Source organism: Zosterops lateralis (genome assembly GCF_965231275.1).
Source record: "Zosterops lateralis genome assembly, chromosome: 11".
In the NCBI taxonomy this organism is placed as follows: domain Eukaryota; kingdom Metazoa; phylum Chordata; class Aves; order Passeriformes; family Zosteropidae; genus Zosterops; species Zosterops lateralis.
The window spans coordinates 620,959-642,748 of record NC_139771.1 but is presented as its reverse complement, the minus strand read 5'-3'; the positions used below and the strand labels follow the sequence as shown (position 1 = coordinate 642,748).

Here is a 21,790-nt window from a genome sequence, read left to right as displayed (position 1 = left end):
CACTTCTAATACCTCTCACCCAGCCCTTCATTCACAAAACAGAACAGCTTTTGTCAAAATGAGTTCTACCTCACCAGTTTTTGCCAACCTCATTTTCCAGATTGTTCTGTGAGGGGTTTTGTACCAAATTTTAAAAGTCACATTAACAGAATTAAGTATTTTTCCTCTATTTTGTTCAGCAATTTTTAATTACAATTTTTTAAAAAATCTTACAATTAGGACAAAAAAAAGCACTTGAGGAAACAGACCAAAGCACTACACCGAAAACAGATGATTGGTATTGAGCATCTGAGTTATTATGAGACAATTAACATATACATATAACAGAAATTTTCAAAAAACTTTTAAAATGCATCTATTATAGAATAGTATAGTAGGTGACTGCATTTCCACTTTGTCTTATTCACAGCAACATTACAAAAACCATTTTTGCTGATTATTTCCCTTCCTTTAAAATGCAAGAATAACTATAACAATTGATCTGAAGTTATATATGGTTTCCTCCCTCAAAAAAACTGTTTTAAAATTATAACTGTGAATTTTCTTTGCTGAATGTTAACTACACAATTACCAGCCTAGCCAAGTCATAGTAGGTTCACCCTTTTTGCCAATTTTAAAGATCATATCAGAGCTTTAATGCCCCATAATTACAGATATTTACTTTTCTTTGCATGGAGGAAGTTAGATTTAAATTATATGTCTCTCTTCCTTTTTCATTCTGAATACATATACATAGTGATAAAGTGTATGCAAAACGTCTTTGTTAGTTTGGGGGTGTTTTTAACCAATCCAAAGCAATAAGCTTTTCACCATCAATAGAAAGTTAATAACTCTCTTCCCTTCAATGTGACACTGACAGAGATTCCAGCATTGCATTCCTGCTGAGAGATGGGACTTTAGATTCTCAGTTTCTCACAGAAGTTATAGTGCTGATATTTTTATTTGCATGTAACAAAGGACAACTTACAAAAAATGTTGAGTACTTCTAAAATGAAGATTTCTGCACTTCCATGCATTTAAACTAATTTAACTGTCTCAAAATTGTTAGAAGTCCTTAGATTCAGACTTAAATATACGCAGATAAAAATAAAAAAATAACACCAAAAGAAACCCATCAAGACGTTCTCCTACGACAAAAGTAATTTTTTTTCCCTAGAAATTAGAGAAATCAAGGTACTTACTTCATTTCTAGAATTTCTTCAAGCTGTTTCCTTCGCTCTATCCTTAGGTTAGCCAGATGTGCTTCTTTTTCAGCCAAAGACTGCTGTGTTGAGGCAAGACGGGCTTTGGTAGAATCTAACTCTTGTCTTGTCTTTTCCAGTGCATTCATCAGCTCTTCTACCTAAGAGAGGAGACATTTTAAACTTCATATTCTTTACATATTCTTTACTCCATATTCTTTTCAACAAGAAAATATTAAATCCATATAAATATAAGGTGGAGGGGGGATCACACTGAAGAAATTATTTCCTGTAAATGGCTGTTCAAATCTCTTCCTATCATAACCGTTTTAAAAAACTAACAATGGTGTTTCAAAACCAAAAAACCCTTCAAAGTTTCCATGAATTCATTAGTAATAAACAATATTTATACAAAATAGAACCAACAGAGATCACCAGAAATCTATTTAATCTGGGCCACTGCCACATACAGATCCAATTTATAAATATGTCCTGCACCATTTGTATTATTTAAATTCGGGGTGGTGGTAACTCATCATAGAAGTAATTTTAGAAATTTTAAATGCTGCTATAGATGCATATTTTAATAGAAAAGTGTTAATGAAAACTTAACATTTTTAATAAATAATGCACACCTTTGCAAAACAGGTTACCCAGAGGAACTGTAAATTCTCCAGTCCTTGAGTATTTTAAGACTTGATTGAATGGAGCCTGGAGAATGTGATCCAACTTTGAAGTTGTTCCTGCTTTGAATAGGGGTTTATAGTACATTGCCTCAAGTGATCCCTTCTAATCAAATTATTCTATCATGCTGAACTTTAAAGTCTGTAACTTCTCTAATAACAATCAAGTTATTTTCCTCCTGATGACTATGAGAAGCTCTGAAGCATGAAGTGTAGGAAAGCTGTAGTGATCCCCATCTTTCCTTAGCATGGAGAAATGTCATGGAGAAATTTTAAGAACACACTAAAGAATGGAGACTATACAATGACACCTGTCCAGCAGCAGAAGCTTTACTTGTGGGGTGAATCATTTTATGTGAATGGCCTCCAGTCACCACCATGCCAGTGGGATTTTCCCCTCTTTAAATGATAGAGTTTACACAAAGTGGAATAGATTTTTTTTTTAGTAAAACATAATGATTTGAATAATCAATTTCCTATTACCTGTCTGTACTTTCTCACCTCCTTTGTCCAAATATTATTATTTTATAAACTAGAAAACACTTCAGGAAGAACTTCAAAATGAAATAAAATAAAATGAGGAAGAGGATATATTCCATTCATCCATGTTATGCAAAGCATTGAAAGGAGTTCAGTTTTGCTGTGAATTGAAAAGTCTGACCAAATTCCACAGTGCTCATATCATCAGTGTGGCTACTTCTTCCAAGCTCTTCCTTAACTGTTGTTCTCTTAAGCCTCCTAGCAAGAAATCAGTGCTTATAAGCCACATTCTTGTTTTTATTCCAATATACACCAGCCTCTATATAAAAATTTCAATAAATAATACAAATAAATACTAGAGATGTCATGAATTATAATGAGGACTCACAGCCTGTTTGCCAATGATACACTGATTACTTACTCCTTCCACACCATCTATACAAACACTCTAGTAAGAGCAATGAAATACCAGAATGTGTCTGATACCCTGCAGTGTGTAAGAAACTGTATTTCATAAATTCAGATCAGAATCACCAATAGTATTGAAACTACTGATGTTCAACCTTCCACTCAGAAAGTAAAAGCAGTGTAATGGTGGTATCAGTGAAACAGCAAGGAGTGCAAATCATGAGTCTCTGCAGATGCAAGATTCCACTGAGGAAACCATGAAGAAGTATGATGACTTGAGATATCTTTGTAAAGTGACTGCCTAGTGAACGTTCATAGTAGAAGCAGCAAAGAGAGCATACTTGAGGGAAATAAAGAAATGAAAAAGATGGATTTGCACTTAAATCCCATGAGAAAAGGAATTAACAGGCCAAAAGAGTCAGATCATATTTCTTTAAAAACAGATTCAATTTCTAACATAACACCAGGTACTTCATCTTCTGCTTTAATGCAAGAACATAAACCCATGTTGTCTTCAACAACTACAGGACTCAACTACTAAAACATATATTTCAAACTGTTTTCTGGGTTATTTCTTGGCTTTTCCTTATACCTTTTAAAAACTGCATCTAGTTTCTGCTGAGCATCCACTCTAACACTTAACTCCACACAACATATCTTAATGGAAACTGCAGTAAGGATCCAAACTGAAAAGTTATTAATTCATACAGACTCCAGCTTTGAGACAGTATCTTTAAACACCAAGATACTCCCCACTTGCAGATTTGTTGGGCAAATGAGAATGTAACAAAGCAGAACTTTTGCACTTCTGTATTTTTAGTATCATTGTGATCCCTTTCCATGTTCTCAGTTTGGTACCCAGCCTGACGATTGAATCCTCACCTAAGTTCATATCACATAATTTACACTTCAAAACATTTAAGAGAATTAAAAACTTGTGGAAAAGTGGATTTGTTAATGTCTATTAATAACATACTCTTACATGACCAGACAAAAGAGATCAAAGTTTAAAAGAGAAGGAAAAAAACCTTTTAAAACTTAAATATGAAAACTTTTTCAAACCACAAATCGTTAACACATGTCAACTTGAAAGTTTTATTTTCATTTACACTTTCAATACAGTATTAGCCAACTAGTTCTTCTCTCATTTTTTGAATGCAACCCAAGTCCATGGTTGCACATTTCCATAGTTAACTGTCCTACCAACACCTACAGCCGTATTCAGCTGGCAGGCACGTGCACAAGAAACTGATTTCTTTTTTTAAATCAACTCCTATCAAATGTAAATATGTGAATGTTGAAGTTGCACAAACTATCCTCTAACCATGTTAATTATATAGCTGTAGCAGATGTGTTACAATGGAAAACAAACCACTGAAGGCAGTATTACAGATGAAAATTCTGCTTTGGGGCAGTCCCTGCGCCAGCCCAGCAGCACCACCTGGCAGGGGCAAAGGTGCTGGGGGTAGTTCCCACCTGGAAGCTGCTCCTTTTCCCTGCCCCATTCCTCAGTTTAAATGCTCCTAATACAAACCCTGAATGTTTTGAATTCCCAGGAATACAAGTTTTGAAAGAATTTACAGTGAGAACCTCAGTGGATGCATTTAGCTGAGAAGTATTCTATGCCCTGAATATGTTATTAGCTGGGTTTTCTTCCCTTTTGTTAGACAAGGGCCTCATTTTATCCTTTGCATTTTGTAATAAAAGCCTTTTTTTTTTTTTTCATATTTTCAGAAAGAGCTCAACTGACCTCAGCATTTGAGGATTTTATTAAAATCTGCACTAGAATTAAGTTTACATTTCAGAATGGCAGAAATCCAGCAAACTAAACTATGGTAATTGTTTCTTAGGTTTGAATCTATTTTCAATGAACATTTTCTACTTGTTTTGCAGCTTCACATTTTTAAGTGCTATCAGCAATGTTTCACACCAAGATAAGAAAAGAAAAAGAAATTACTGTGGCTGAAGAATACATCTGCGTTACCAGATTCTGCAAATTAAAGGAGGTGAAAGTTCAAATGAATGACAGTTTATTAAAAATGCCCTGGAGCGTTCTTAATTCCAGATTGGATTTGGCTCAGTACAACTCCAGCTAACATAATAATACTGTTCCAGTTTGTGGGAATGAAAAGGGGGAGGGACAATTGCATGTTTTTTCAGTTCAAGTATATGTTTCTGCAGGATGACGAGGAGCTGGCAACATTCCAGCAGTCAAGGTTAGTATGGTTAGTACTACTACCTTTAAAGGGTTGGCACTTCATTTTGGCAACAATATTGGTTATAAATACAAGAGTTTTGGATTTCCCGAACTGAATCTTTCAAGTATCAGTAGCTATACAAAAATTTCATACCTATTTTATCTTAAAACCTAATCTTGTGTTAGCACACAGATCATTTATGAATTTTACATACTAAAAAGAAGTAAAGAAATGCATCTATTTAGAGATTTTTACTTTAGTATTAAAATATCAACCATTACATTTTTTAAAAAAGTTTAAAAATTACACTCTTTAAGTAAAGCTGGATGCATTTTGATAATATTCATTCAGTGTAAGTCATTCAGTGTAAGAATCCATCCAGTTGTTTTGAAAGGGTTTTTTTTTTTCCCATTTCCTAAGGAAATGCCTTTTTTTCCCTACTCCAAGTTACACACTACATAAATTTCAGTTATCTCCAACTCTGTGAAGATTAATGCAATAAAAATAATATTTGGGGGTTTTCCCCCAAGATCAAGCATGAGATTGCAAAAAAGGAAATACTATAATCCTCCAACTTTCTCTTTGTGGCTTTCCTACAAATTTATTCTGTCACTGGGCTAAGAGGGCAGAGAAAACACATTCACAGAGATGATGGAAAAACAGTTAAAAGCCAGAATTTGTACACAGCAAATATCCACCTACCAGCTCTTTCGACGCTCAGGCTGGAGAGCTCGGCCTTTGACATGAACATGTTGCCGTTGCCTCTGCCTCGCAGGTGAAGGTGAGTGCCAGTCATGCCAGGATCTTGTCCCAGCAGCTGCTGGACATGCAGGGAACTGCTTTATCTCATGGCTAATCCAATTATACACCTACAGGAGGGCCAGCCCCAGTCATGTGGACCTACTGCTTTTTAAATTGCCAGTGCTGTCCTGCAATATGCTTATAAATACCTTGTTTCTTCCCGTTTCTAATGCCAATTTCTCCAGTGTGCAACTGCCTCAACAGTTTCATTGCAAAGGTGTTTTCACAAAAGCAAACAGACATAGCAAAGTGTCATCCTGAGCTTTGCAAGACATGGAAATAAATTCTTTGCCGCCCTCCCTTCTACTCTCTTCCCATCCTATTTGTCGTCCATAGAAAAAATCCTCACCTCTGACTTCCATCACAGTTCTTAAACCCAGGAAACAGGTCTAACAAAACTGGTACAGTTATGGAGGCTGATACTCCTGAACCTTTCCAAACAAAGACATACGTTGTGCCTCACAACTTTGGAATTGTCATAGAAAAGTAACCATGCTCTAGAATGCATACAAGCTTTAAAATAAACATCACAAGTGAAGGATTTGACAAAATATTATGCAGAATTTATAAATTCCAGGTTGGTTTTTCAACTCATAAAAGACTGGACACACAGGGCCCAGTGACATCAGCCAGCAATGCAGTGACAGTCCAACACAAAGCCCCAGAAGCACTGGAGCAGCAGTCCCCAAGGAAGGGCCATGTCCTTAGGAACACAACAGCACCATTATCAAATGAGATGCCATGCTGCAGAATTTGACATCAAAACCCTCACTTTCATGAGATTACTTCATTACCAAAAGTGGGATTTAAAGTATTTTAATCCTCCTGCTAAGAGCTATGTTAAGAATACACAAGGTTTTGTTTTCTTCAGACAAAAAGACACAGCATAGAGAGGGTACGTATTTCCCATCCAGACCTGCAGGGACCACAGTCAGAGAGTATTTCCTTGCTGGCTGTCACATGGTGGTTACCAGTCATGTTAATTTATATAAACAAAGTGTTATGACAGAGACATATGCCCATCTCTACATAGAATTATTCTGGAATTTAGTGGATTCCCATAGGTTAAAAAGATATCTTCAGCAAAAGGATTACTAATGCTGTGGTCTTTATCAAGTTAATTTAAGATTTTGCAAGGAAGTTCTGGGAACTGTATTCAAGTGGTTCACTTTTCTGGTACTGGCAGTTAGAACATTGATGACCTTATTCTAAGCCTCAGTAATTCAATAAAATATAGGACCACAGCAATATCATATTTGGATTCATTATCTGTGATTTGGTTTTCCAATTAATACAGTGATTTCACCTATAACTGAAAAACATAAATAATTTTGGGAAATACTGGTCATAATCACTTAAATAGAGTAACTATGAGTTTAAAAAGCCAAACCAACACCTAAAACCAGCACCTTTTTTTTTTCTAATTAAATCAAACAAAATTGTTATCTAAATAACAGTAACTTCTGTGCTCTAGAGTCATGTTCCTAGACAGGTGAAAACAAAAACTACTCTCAAATACAAACAAAAATGATGCTTTCCCTGCAGTCCCAGGAATACTGTCATCTATTTAAACACTTCACCTTGTGAAACACATCTGGCCCCCAGTTAGAGCATTCTCACTTAGCTTCAGCTAAAACATACTCCATGACAATCCACTGACAAAATGTGAATGTGACCTTCAGGAAAACTGAAAAGGATGGGCAGGAGAACACTGTACTCCTCTGAGATGCAGCTGGAATGTTTTGTCCCAAAAAGAAGCTCTTTCATCAACAGCAAAACACAATTGCATCTGTGATGAAGTAAATAACATCACATTCTGGTATTTCTAGGCTATGTACATTTAAAAATAACAAAAAATAACAAACAAACAAACAAACAAAAAAAAAAAAAAAAAAAAAAAAAAAAAAAAAAAAAAAAAAAAAAAAAAAGCAGACCTCAGACCATGTCAATAAAGATACAGTATTTAAAGTGCTGCAAGAATCCAAGAATCAGTCAACAAATGTTCTTTTTCAAAGGCAAATCTCATCCTGAAAATTCTGAATTATCATCCTGATAATTCACACTTGGCCCCATTCAACTTAGTCACTCAGACATGTATGCACTGTGATGGAAACAACACTGAGCATCTGAGCAAGTCTATTTTTTAAGGAGGAAAAAAAAAAAAGAAAAAGAAGGAGCATCCTTTCTTTTTTTCTTTTACTTTGAAAATTAGTTATTTCATTGACATGTCTTGTTAATTTTTCCCCCTTTTCCATGGAGCTTCATCTGAGCAAGTCTATGATTATTTTAATCAGCTAGTAGCCTTAGCTCTGCTCTTACACTTATTTGATACTGTCGAAACCTATTTACAAAGGTAGCGTGAGAAGTGTTTTATAGTTGTACAAGTGAAAGCAAATTTGATATAATGTACTGATAAATTACAGAGCTCAATCTAATGTTTTCAGAAGAATAAAAATAAAGCGAGTTGACTATTGAACATATTTCAGTAGGACACTCAATTGTCCTACAGGATATTGGATCTGGAAGAGAACCTTTAGGGGCTGAAAACAATTAGGCTGTGTGATTTTGGTGTTGAGTTCTTTCAGATAAACCACGCAAGCAGAGCAGAGCAACTCTTTAGCTGGTGTTAAAGCCCAGTGCTGTCTGAGCAGCCTCCCTGGTTAATGTCAATAGCACTGCATATAAAAGGTTACTAAAGTGTGTACAAATGTTGATCTTTGGAGAAGGCATGCCTAGAATCATGCACACATCTACTATTTCATCCACCAGGTCAGCTTTTGGGAGAGAGGGCAAATTGGGTGTTTTCTTGCCAAAAGTTGATTCTTAGCACACTTGTTAGGTTACACTGCACAAAGCTGTTTCCCCACTGCTCTTAATCCATAATCCCAATATATTATTAAAGTCAGAAATGCTTCCTTAGAATGTATCCAAACGCAGCAGGGATTCACATGGTGTATGTAAAGTCTTACTCCAAACAGGAAATTTATGTAAGAAAGAGGTTTTCCACACCCTGAATTGTGCTTACATATTGTGAAATAGCAAGTAAGACTTATTAAAGTGAAAATATTATTGTATGAAAATACTTGGACAATTTTATGTGAGAAATCTCAGAAAAAACCAATTTCCTAACAAGGTTTGACACAGTAAATATTAATTAAGAATATTAATAGGCAGCAATATAAAGATTCGTGTAACTGACTGAAAGATACAGCTTCTGCATCAATAAAAATTTCATGCCGTCTTTAAAAGTTCGGTGACTTTAAAAGTTCATGTGAGTACTGAATGCCCAAGGGAGACACATCTGTGCTCTTCTCCTTATATGTATAATACTGCCCTGTTTACTTAATCCTATGGAATTTTTGCTATAAAATTATTTATGTAATATTTTATTGGCTTGGCATACATAAAGAAGTCAGTGGCATGGACATCTCCTATCTCCTTAAAAACTAAAATTATCTCCAATTGTATATAGTGTAATATCAACTATATCAATAACTTTAAGAAAACTCAAGTATGTCTGTCATGAATGAGCAAAGTTTTAGCCCTGGCCCACCCAGTTACGTAACACTCTTAATATGAAAAAATTTAATATTTGGTATAGCAATTGATAGTTACAACCTGACTCAAATTTATTCAGAGCCATGAAGAAAGTACTGGAGAACACATGGAGCAACAAACAGTTGACTAATTTAGTTGCTTCAGGTACAGAAAGAACACAAGCAACACAAGTTTACTAATAGGGTAAGATAATTTTTTTGAAAAGCAATTGAAAACAGCTTTGGAGAGTCACTTCAGGATGAGACCAGTCAATAGGAACAGACCTGAAGTACTTATGAGGCTGTCCAGGGTAGGGCAGCCCTTGGGACAGTCAGGGAGGCCTGAGGGGGACAACAAAATGTCTGACAACTGGACTCCGTTATTAACACATGATAAGCCAGGAATGATCACATGATGGAGCAAAAATATCAACCCAGAATTTGTCAACAGGAATTCCTCCATGAAGGCAGTTTACAGTCAGCATGTCAATTTTTCAGAGCACTAAAGAGAAATCTTGCTCAATATGTAGCTCCCTGTCCATGAAACTAACCCCAGAGCTACTCCATAGGAACAATCTCACTAGGTACATCAGTCTCAGATCACAGTGCCTCCCTCAACTGACATGGGAGGGAGAAATTCCCTGTGGGTGGAACAAGCAGGGCTTCAGGGGCAGGATGCTGAGCTGAATTCAACAACAGCCCTAGGAAATAGAATTTGTAGAAGGGAGCCAGATGGGAGGTGGTAGCACAGGCTCAGCTGCCTCTGGAAGCAGTACTGCCAGCACCTGGCAAAAGCCAAGGGCAGGAACAGAGCCCTTTGATGCCTCCATGGCACTGCAGCCACACGAGCTCAGGAGGGAACTGAGCAGCCATGGAACAGGTCCTTCCACATCACTGCACAGCCACACAAGTGCTGCAAAGGTGCACAGAGACAGAGTGCCCACTATTGCACGCACGCATTAGACAGAAAAGAAACTGTAAGAATGGTTTGCTGCAATTGCAGAAGTGGGAAAAGAAAATCAGGTGGAGCAGAGAACATTGACAAGTGTAGGAAGATAGCCCAAGAAACAGCATCCTTCCAAAACTGAACATTTTTTCTCAATAACTATTTGAAGGAAAAGGAAGTAAAAGACTTCAGAACAATGGATTTATACCAGGTTAGCTCCTGAGAAGTTCATCTTCATGTCTGTGGGAAATTGAGCAGTAGTTCACATTTTTGGGGAAAACAAAGATGCTGAATTACAGAACTTTCACTCTTCCAAGCAACAAAGCCATACTGTCTGACTATTGCTAAATCAAAACACATTTCAGTGAGTGTACCTTTAGTGAAGAAAAAGAACTCCCACTGAAACCTTTGCTTCAGCTACAAAGAAAACAAATATTTCAATTCTGTCACATCAGTTCATGTGAATTTAGAACACATATAAAAATGCAAATACCGCAACCCAATGTTGTAAAACCTAAACTTTCTGTTTGTCTCATAGCTAATGATACAGCAGTCAAATGCATTTCCAATGAGTGATAGATTTTGTTTTGCTGGATTGAAAAAGAGGAGGAGAAGATTGTAATATTTATACAACTCTTCACCTTATTACTGAGCTCTTCCACAGGATCTACCAGGTACAAGAAAATACTAGAAAGAGGCAGCAGAAGATGGTACTTCACTCTCTGAAAGTTGAAATATTCTAACAGATCTTCCCTGTGGAAGCTCATTGATTTCCCACATCTTATGAAGTAGTTATTGCTCAGCCTGTCAGTGGGTTATATGCTCAACCCCCTGGGTAAGGCAGCTTTCCTCACTCAGTGGTTACAATAATTTTTTGCCATGTGCTAGAGTAAATAGTGAAGAAGAGCAGTTATCAGTATTTAGGTTGAGCATTTGTACTTCCTAAATTGCACTTTACATTGCATTACAAAGGGAAGCTTTATGAAAGGCAGTCTCATAAGATGCAGGAATTCTTTTTATGAAGAAATTTTCTGTACAGATGAATTGCGAATCAATTAATAAGAAACCGAAGAGAAATAATACTCTAAAGCCTTGGCCTGAACCATAATAATTCCTTTGTGGAATTTACTGAAGGTTTTCCTATTGTAACTCCTTTCATATGGGCATTATTTAGATACCAAAGTAATGGGCTTTCTAAGTTAGACAGATATATAAAAATCTAAGTTTTATACAGCTATGTATTTTTGTAGGTAGAATATATTAGACAAACTTTGATGAGAATAACAGTATTTCTCACCACATGAAAAAAGGAAAAGTCACAGAATCTTTAACTAATGTAAGCTGTGTTTTATTCCTCATCTAAAGGTTTTGTTTTCCTTTTAAGTCTCTCAAGTCTCTTCCCACATGAGACAACATTCAGGAGAGTATAAACAGAAAACATGCAGATCTACAAGTTGATATTATTCACTCTGTTTTGAGGCAAAATATATGGGTATTCAGACCACAAGCTAAGTGGCAGGACTTACAAAACTTGTAGATGGGAGGATTAAACTGGCCTTGATGAGAACTTTATTTTGGATCTGCTTGACCTTTCCTGTAAACTCACTTGTCACTGCTCATATTCTGTATAATAACTGTCATGGTTACATATATTTTATTATTTTTATGTCCCTCTTTTCCAGAGGCAGGCTTGGTTTTGGAGAACAGAGATGACTATATACATATTAAGTTGTGAATTTGAATGATTTTTTAAGATCTAGAGTCTGTATCCATGGAACACTCAATCCAACAAGTGAGGATGCATTAAAACTATATTAGAGTGGATTTGCAAACATACATATTTGAACAGTACTTATAAACTAATGCTTCCTTTCTTTCCGACTTTGTACAGGTCCACAGAAAAACTTTATTACAGAAGTCTCTGCTATACTCAGCAGTTCTTAAAGGAATCAAACTTATATTTCACTTGTGCAAGCAGAACTTAGAAACAAACCCAAGAGATTCTGAGATTTATCATGTATTAAATAAGGAGCTATGCAGCATGAACTAAAGTGTCAGATTTTAAGGCAGAAAAGCTTTTCTATCCATTTCAAGATGCCTGATACTGCATATATTCCATTTCAGATGGGTCCCTCAAATCAGCCCCAGAACCAGCTACAGTAAATGAAATTTACATTGTATTGATGTGTTTTAAGAAATACTGTCTCCAAAACGTTCAGGAAAGAAAAGGTTACCCTTTCATCCACAGCCCAATGAAAGTAGTAACCCCAGTAATATAACTGTGTGCTCACAACATACAGTTCCAGTTAGAAAACTGCCTACAATGGCTGAAATTAAGCACACAGGACTGATAGAAGCAGGTCACATAGTTATTTATTTTATTTTTGTATTTTCCATCAGATACAAATATTTTTTAAAATGTTTGGGAATGAGGATAGTCTAAATATATTTCTAGTGGGAATAACATTTGCTCCATTTAGGCCTCAGACACTGCTGATGGCAGAACAAGATTGGAATGTGCAGATAATTATCTTTGAGGCTAGTCAACAGCTAGAAGGCCTTCATAATATCACCTTCAAGATCAAGCCAAGACACTCCAGTCTGAATCAAGGTTTATTTATTAAAGAGTTTAGCACTTTCAGATCCATTTCTTGGTGCATACATAATAGCTTCAAAACTGCTTCAGTGAGCACACACATATGCACATAAATGACATCTAAATTCCTTCCCCTCCCTAAGATGAATTCCACAGGAAACACCTACAAAGCAAAATCTCCACAGAGAGAGAGAGCAATAGGAAATTTCAATAATTCCCACTCATTTAGGCAATGCAGTTTAGACAACTACAGGGCTTTTTTAGTGAAAGATTTGGGAATTTTCTTCATCTTGATTGGTATAAGGGTTACTGAGAAAAATAATGTTGCATATATATAAGATGTGCTTTGAATATTTTCTTATCTAGAAAGAGAGCTTGGCACTTAAAACTTAAGTGTTCACTTTTGGGTTTTTTAAGAAACAGTTTAGAGTGAGTAAATAAAATTATTTTTCAAAAGTAAAGATCAGCATTTCTCTTGTTCTAAGTTGGCTTTTTCATTCTGGGGTCTTTTTTTGTGCTGGTACCACTTATCTAAAATCTACTGTTCATGACAAGATCAAAAGTAACGGTTTATAATACAACATCTGTTCTGTAAATTCATAGCATAATCTTACAGAGGGTCTCTATAAGGGAACAAAAAAGATATATGGCCTTTCTACATATAATGGATTTGGTCAACAAAAAGCCTAAATAATCACAGTATGATCCCGGTTATCCAAACTTCCCCTGCTGTACATGTCTTCCTGTCCAACAGTGACTCCTCATAATACAAACCCGTGGGTTCCCTGGATAAATGGGGTGTGATACAAATTATTTGAATAAGTGCTACCCTACTGTACTGCATTATGAATATACTTTAATCTGTCGTGGTACTTGATACAATGTTATCCAACATTCCAACTCAAGAGCAGGGAAAATTAGCCTTCACAAAAGAGTAACCCTCACTACTATAAATGCACCATAACATGAGATAATATAAATAACTGCTATTGACTTACTATGTTATTCTAATACTACAAATCAGCTAGTATTTCATAGTCAAAAAGCCAAAATACCGGCAAAGGATGCTTAAAGAAGTTTGGTTTGGTTTTTATTTTTGAAAAAAGAAAAAATAAGAGCATCTACTTTTCAAAGACAGTATTTTTCGTATGTCTCTCCCTCACTTTAATTAAGCAGAGTTAGTAATTAAGCTGCCAAAGGAGGCCCAGAAAATAAAAGATTTCCCAAACCAAGTAACATAAGTTTCCTGAACATAGGATTGAAGACTCAAGTTCCTTATCTAAAAGGACAACAGCCTTCCTCCCTGCCCCCTGCCTTCTCCAAATAGCATTTCAAAGGGAAAAAGAAAAAAATGCCAATTCTATGCTCTGTCAGGAGGATATATTCCTCTCACATGTACTGCCTGTTGCTTCAGCAGGACAGAAGTAATAGAGTTAATAAGGATAGCAATCCACTATTATTTTTACTCAGCATTGTAATTATAAACTAAAACCATTTTCCTATTCCCAGCACAGGCTTATGGTTAAAAGCCCACATGGTCCCATATACACTGTAATATATAAAATGAAAATCTTGAAAAAACAAAGAACTGAACCAAAGTTAAGCGCATTGCTGTCTTTACCAGAGAAGTCAACTCAGAAATAAACACAACTGTTCATGGGAAAGATATTAGAAGCAATAAATTTTCTAGTGATGAGTGTTTTTAGGTGTATAATTTATGTGTGCACTCACTGGTGGCATGACCAGAAACACAGATACCATGGAATGAAAGGGAGAAAAAATAGAGGAAAGTAGAAGATACGGATATATGCTCTACTAGGCTGCTAAAAAAATAGCCAACTTATATGAAAGACTAGATTGTGACATATTTTCACAAAAGCAAAAACAAAAACTAGCGTTGTTGACTCAAGAATGAACGTTGGCGGGAAGCTGCCATTAGGTCTTCTATAGTTTACACTAATTTTTTTTCCTTCCAGACGCTGGCAGTGGGAGGTTTTAAAGCATAATGATATACTGAGAAACTTATGACAAGCATGTCCAAACAAAGTAAAACATATTTTTCACAAAACAGTAAACTCTGATAGCTTTAAATCCATGGAGTCAGAGGTAGCCTGAAGACTAATTACAGCAGAATTGTTAACTTGTAAAACCAGTTTAAGGTATTTAGGTATTCTTGACCTTTTTCCAGAAAATATTGTTGTAGGAGGAAGTTACTTATAAAAAAACAAAGTTGAAACAGGAAAGACTTTTTCATATCCAAAAGAAGCTGAATAGCAATATGTTTAACAGTTTGATAAAAGCAAAAATAGAAAAATATGTTAATTAGCACCAATTAGAAAATGTATCAGACACTACAGTAAAAACAATTTAAAGGATGGAGTAGATGTAAAACTTGAATAGCTTTTTTTTTCCTGGAAGCTGTCTTTTCTAAGTCATACTTAGAGTTTGTTAATAAACTGGTACATGAGGGTGTAACTAAGTCAGAGTATATTTAAACATGTTGTGTAAAAGGTGATGACTACAGACACACATGCAGTCACTGCCGTAATTTTCATTGTACAACTACATGACTAAGCACCATAAAACTTTAAAAACAGAAAAAACCTTTTTCACATATTAAAACAAATTTATCTGAGCCAGTATAGAATAAAAAGATTGCTGAAGAACCAAAAGTATGTTAAAATAATATGGGTGTGAAAGACAATTTTTTTTCTTCCTTTTATTCCTATCAAAACACAAGCTTGACCCAAGGAAATAAGGTCAAATCAGTATCTTAGAATTCTCCTGACACTTTCAGACACAGAAGTGAAGTATGAAACATTTCTCTGGATATACAATCCAGTCCCAAATCTATGCCATAGACTCTTAGCCACAACCTGACCATTGGTATGTGAGGAGGAGTGCTGACTGTGTGCATTACGATGATTTCTCTCCTTAGTTCCTAATATAAGGAACTAATATTTCTTTAATTCTAATAATCGCTAAGAGGGAATTAAAGAAATCATAGCTTTTGTGGCTTTTTTAAATAGAAGCCTAATTCAATTCTCAGCAATGTCTTGTGAGGACAAACATAATCTCCTAGCATATTTACATGGCACTTGGAGTCACAAGCAGAAATTTAGTTGTTTGCTCATTTTCTTCAATATCCTGAGTAAAGAAATAATGAATAGGTTCAGCAATACCCAGACACAATACATCTACTCTGCCTAACACCTAGCACCTAACTTCTTTCAGAAATTAAGGGGCAAACTAGAAGCCAGGACCTTGAGATGGCTGGTTAAGGGAACAGGGGCACAAGTGGCATTACCCAGGGCTCCTGCTATTTGTCCCAGTTCCACCAATGTCTTCATCAATGCTCTGGGTGAGGGGATCAAGGGGACCTTCAGTATGTTTACAGATGGCTGCAAGCTGGGTGGGAGTGTTGATTTGCTAGAGGGTAGGAAGGCTCTGCAGAGGGATCTGGACAGGCTGGATCAAGGGGCCAAAGACAGTGGTGTGAGGTTTAACAGGGTAAAGTGATGGGTCCTGCACCTAGGTCACAAAAACCCCACACAGCACTGCAGGCTTGGGGATGGAGTGACTGGAAAGCTGCTCAGGGAAAAGGACCTGGGGGTGTTGGTCAACAGGAGCTGAACCCAAGTCCAAATGAGCCCAGGTGGGCAAGGCCAGTGACATGCTGGCTGTATCAGCAGTAGTGCGGCCAGCAGGACTAGGGCAGTGACTGCCCCCCTGTACTGGGCACTTTTGAGGCCACAGCTCAGATCCTGGGTTCAGTTTTGGGCCCCTCAAGACAAGACACACATTGAGGTGCAGGAGCTTACACAGAGAATGGCAACAGGGCTGGGGAAGGGGCTGAAGCATGAATCTGATGAGGAGCAGCTAAGGGAGCTAGGGGTGTTTAGCCTGGAGAAAAGAAGGGTGAAGGGAACCTTATCACACTACAACACCTGAAAGGAGATTGTAGTCAGGTGGGGGGTAGTCTCTCCTTCCAGTTAAGTGACAGGACAAGAGGAAACCAGGAGAGGTTTAGATTGGATATTAGGAAAAATTCTTCATTAAAAGCACTGATAAGCACTGGAACAGGCTGCTCAGTGCAGTGGTGGAGTCACCCCTCCTGAAGCGGTTTAAAACCATGTAGCTGTGGCACTGAGGGACAAGGGTTAGTGATGGCCTTGGCAGTGCTGGGTGAACAGTGATCTTAGAGGTCTTTTCCAACCTAAATGATATTATGATTCTCTGATATGGGATAGACAAATAATCTTGATATGACAGCCATAAAAGAATACCAGGATCAGGTATTATTTTTAGGTAATTAACTGTATTTTTCAGCTACTCTTCTCACACACAGTCCTAAATGTATGGATGGCATAACACATTCCACATATATAATTCAGAGTTTAGTTCATAAATTCTCTGAAGTCATTCTTCTGCTATTACTGAAGTACTTCTTTAAATACATATTGACTAATCTATGGTTTCATACATCAAGTAGACTATTTTTCATATACAGACTTAAATCTGGCTTTAAAAACTGTACGATGAATTGTAAAAACAGTTTTAAGTTATGATTGGCTGATAAAGTGAAACTCTACTCCATTTCACTTGGATTAGTGTGCAGCTGCAAGATATAAATTCTGTGTGAGAAACAGTACATTTTTTAATGCTCTTTGAATTATCATGTTTTTGCAAAATGAAAGACAACTGGTTTCATATGCAGGTAAGAAATATTGGCATAAAGAATGTTATTTGATTTTAACTGAGTCATGTTGCCAGAATGCATGAAACAGCTGCATGAGCTGCGTATCTGCCTGAGGCTACAACTATATTTCCCCCATCTTTTACCATCTGTCTGTGCTAAAGTTACTGGATGCTGGTAGATATCAAACCCCACTGGGATCATTAACTATCATAATTATCAAAAGGATTCTCCACTCTCTTTTGCCTTTTCATGTCCAAGTATTTTTCACTAGATGAGACAGCATTATCCATTTTATTCACAAACTTTTAAAAGAATGTTGTGAATAAACTCCAAAAAAATTGACTAAAGCTATACTGAATGAGTGAGGCTTGCCTCTATTAAGCTTACTCTCTTTTGCACATCTGTAAATTTATTAAATGATTATGCCAAGACCACCAAAAAGCCACCATCATTCTTCAGCCAAGGGTAGCACTGATCCAATAGTACAATTAACACTGGGATGTTTTCATACTAGATAAATGACTGATAAAATCTCAGAGCTCCAGAAAGCAAAAGTGCTTTTGAGAATCTTCGAGAACAATTGTGATACCCAAACACCAGGGAATGAAAAATGTAATTTTGATCTTAAAAAAGAATGTAAGGCTGGAGAATTATTGATAAGTCAGTTTTGATTCTGAGACAGTGGAACAAGTCATCTGCTTCAGACTGTTTTCAGACCTAGACAAAAGAATATGGAGTTCCCAGGCAGCCATATCAAATTAATTTTTTCATATGACAGAGAAATTGGCTTTATTGAAGAACAGAAGGAGCAGTCATATCTGGTAACAAATTTCAAGATATTCACATAACCAAACTAAATAAAAATATAAGAGAATTGAAAGCCACCTAACATGGATGCCCAACTTGTTTGGAAGCTGTGGTCACCAACAGTTCACTGTGAAAAGAGAAGAATGTGAAAAAAAAAAAAAATAGAATTTTTCAGGACTATAGGATATTTAGTTCCTGAATAACCCCAAATACTAAGACTACAAAGTTGCAGTAAGAAAAACACCAAAGGTCTCTTAAAAATAGAACTAAACAGAGGAAAAAAATAAGCTGTTTAATAGGGAGAAAAGTAAGGTCATTCCCTTCGGCAGAACTGATCAACTCCACAAATCCAGGAAGAGGAATGACTGATTAAGAAGTTGTCTTTTTCAACTAACAAAAAGGATCACAAGACACTAAGGTGACAAGTCAACAGTGTCATGTTGGGCTGCTGGCGATGCGACATGAATGGGACCAGCCGGGGTAGCAATTTAAATAGGAACAGAAACGACTGTGTACGCCCAGAAAATAACTTTAATAATAGCCTGAGCCAACAAAAGAATATAAGCCAAACATAGTATGGGGGGCAACCTTCAAAGACCCAGCACTGGGGCAAACATAACAATATACAGACTTCAGTCCCAGATAGTGAATCAATGAATAATTACACCACCTTTTATGTAAAACACTGTTAACCATTCATATGTAAGAACTCAGAACATAACCTAAGTGGTGCAATTTTATTAACGTAACTGTACCCATAATCCCATTCCTCTCTCCATAACCTAACATATTTCCCTTCCTATCATCCCATTTCCCATGGCCTCAGATTGATGCTGATTTCATTGTCAGCCAAGGCCAACTCACTGTCAGTTCTTGCCAGTCCATCTCCCACAATGTTGTTGCAAAAAACACACTATGGAAAAATGTATATTTAGTAGTAATCTTTCTGTTTTCTGTTTTCTTTGGCATTGACAAGATCTCAGCAGGAAAACTGGATCAAATTTTACCCTCTCAAAGATGTAAACAAGCCAGAAAGACTACAAAGAAAAGCAACAAGGACATTGAGAAAACTAGAAAACAAAACCTGTATGGCAACGCTGAAAGGATTAGGGTCTATCAACTTCAAGAAGAGAAAACTAAGGAACACGATGATATGCAATTGCACTTACAGGCCATCACAAAGAATGAGGGAAGTCAATTTATTATGTCCGCTTGGATAAAACAAGAAAAACTGCCTGAAATTACAGAAAAAAGATACTAAGGTGAGATAATAGAGATTTTTTTTTTCCATACCTGTGGACTATGAATAATAAACAAGGTTACTATATATGTCACTAAAATCAAGACAAATATCTCAGAAACAACAGTGGTATAATTGATACTCACTTAGTAATATGGATGCACTAAAAGATACTGTCTCATCTCTTCTGGATTTGTTTTCTATGGAATTCCAATTTAAAATGTATATAAAGCCTGTTATATTATTTCCTAGTATAAAGTGCACAAAAGAAACACTAGACAAAACATTCCAGACCTGCCAAAAATAATTTTAGAAGAATCTACTCTCCCAGTTAAGAAAGGCAAACAAAGCCATCTGCAATGAGGAAAGGCAGACTTTCAAGAAGGACTTTTCACCTTAGAAAATGCACTACTGATAAAGAAGCAAGAGACAATAAATGCTATGGAAAAGGTGAACTGGGAACTATTGTTCACTGTTTCTCACAGCTGAAGAATTATGGGCACCTGAGGACATTACTAGGCAACGGGCTTAAAAACCACATAAAAGGCAAAACTCTTAATATGACATTTTATGTTGTACAGCTCAAAGATCCGGGGTAGTTCTCAGGCCCAAAATGACTGCCCAAAAGTTTTAAATGCCTTATTGATTATAAGTCCTTTGGCTTCTAAATATGGTAATATATGTGCTATTTCCAGCTCAAAAGGTCCCTAAAGCTACCCACTGGAAAGCCTAAGACAGGATACTGAGGAAAAAACACTGTACCTAATCTTCTTTTTTCATGCACCAATTCATGGATTACTTAATGTCTTTCTGCTGACCAGGACAAAAAACATTAACTAGACGTATCTCTTATCTGATCTAGTTCTTATGCTGATGATTCCTTCTTTGAAAACACTGCTGCAATCAACACGTTCTCAATTCATCAGGAAAATATATTTATCATACTAATATCCACAGAGGGTAGCTGTTATGCAGAATTACAGAACGAGTTTCCAATATGTGGGGACCAATCACAAAAACTGCAGATGTTAATTAAAATTACTGCTGTACATGGCTTGGAGTCTAAGTGTCATTATTTCGGGGAAATACCTAAAAACCATTCAGGCTTGTGACACAGGTTACACTAGTTCAGCCTTAGAGCCTTAGTAATGTAACGTATGACCTTATATGGAATCAGGTTTTTAAAATATATAAATAAAAAACCCATAAACCAACTCAAAACCACCCTGGGCAAAAAAGTGCTTAGAGAAATGCAAAAATACTCATAATATCTTGAAGAAAATTTTCAGTCCATTTTTGCATGGAGTGAAGAAAACACTTTTGGTGAGACCGCTACAGATCTTAATTAACTAAGTTTCTGAAACAGAAAAAAAAAGTCAAATCCCTTTACGTTTCTACTTAAAATCAAGAAAGTCTATTGAAGAGTTAGTGATAGTAATTAGAATAAAAGTACAAAAATCCTTGTAGTTTCATGAAAATAAAATAAATATTTAGGAAAGGACAGAATATATCATACATTTAAAAGGACTCACAAGTATGGAGAGTAAAGTGGTTAGTACTGAACACCAACAGGCACAACAGGAGCTGGACATCTGTGATCTCCCCACTAACCTGAAGAATGACATGTCTCCTACCCTTCAGGAAAACTTCACTTCTCAGTGGCCAATTTTGTCTATAAATCAAGTTGTTTATAGAAACATGTATTAGTTGCTTAAATACAGCTGTGAGTAGATAGATAAGACCTAACAGATACTCTTGGTCCTCTGGTATTCAGTAATGCGGACAGAAGTGCCCTACTGTAAATCACAATCTGTTACACTAATGCAATGCACATTTTTTCCTTCACAACACTGGAATTTAAAATGTATATATACCATATCATTACATACATTATTACTTGCTGAAGTGTAATGATCTTATGAAAATCTCAGGAAACTATTTTTCTCTGTAAGACTCTGTACCACAGTTCAGATGACTCATGAAACAGAGTCATTTGAGCTGCCATTCTGAATTATTTCCTTGGAAAGTAAGAAACCAGCTGGATTGATTATGGGCCTTGATGTCTAGAGTTTATTCTGGGATTTTACAAGCAATTGGTGATTTCCATAATGAAGTTTTTTTTCATGTTCAGGATATGTTGGGGGGAGGGGCCTGGTGGAGAAGAACAGAGAAAACTTTATCAATTCTTCTCCAGGTACAAAAGTTTAAGGCCTTT

General features: G+C 36.3%; 1 protein-coding gene and 1 long non-coding RNA gene across 6 annotated transcripts in view; one reads left to right on the top strand and one right to left on the bottom strand.

Annotated features, from left to right (window-relative positions):
* ERC2 (ELKS/RAB6-interacting/CAST family member 2) overlaps positions 1-21,790 on the bottom strand; it is a 438,499-nt gene that overhangs the window by 200,961 nt on the left and 215,748 nt on the right. For all 5 annotated transcript variants that reach the window (XR_014590924.1, XR_014590925.1, XR_014590926.1 and 2 more), the window contains one exon: positions 1,182-1,342. Coding sequence is in view for 1 of the 5 variants with exons in the window: in XM_083869813.1 (XP_083725939.1) it covers positions 1,182-1,342 (161 nt within the window). In the remaining 4 variants the exon portion in view is untranslated. The remainder of the gene's footprint in view (positions 1-1,181; positions 1,343-21,790) is intronic.
* LOC310913950 overlaps positions 7,441-21,790 on the top strand; it is a 293,389-nt gene continuing 279,039 nt past the window's right edge. The window contains exon 1 of the long non-coding RNA XR_014590929.1: positions 7,441-7,695. This is a non-coding gene — a long non-coding RNA (uncharacterized lncRNA). The remainder of the gene's footprint in view (positions 7,696-21,790) is intronic.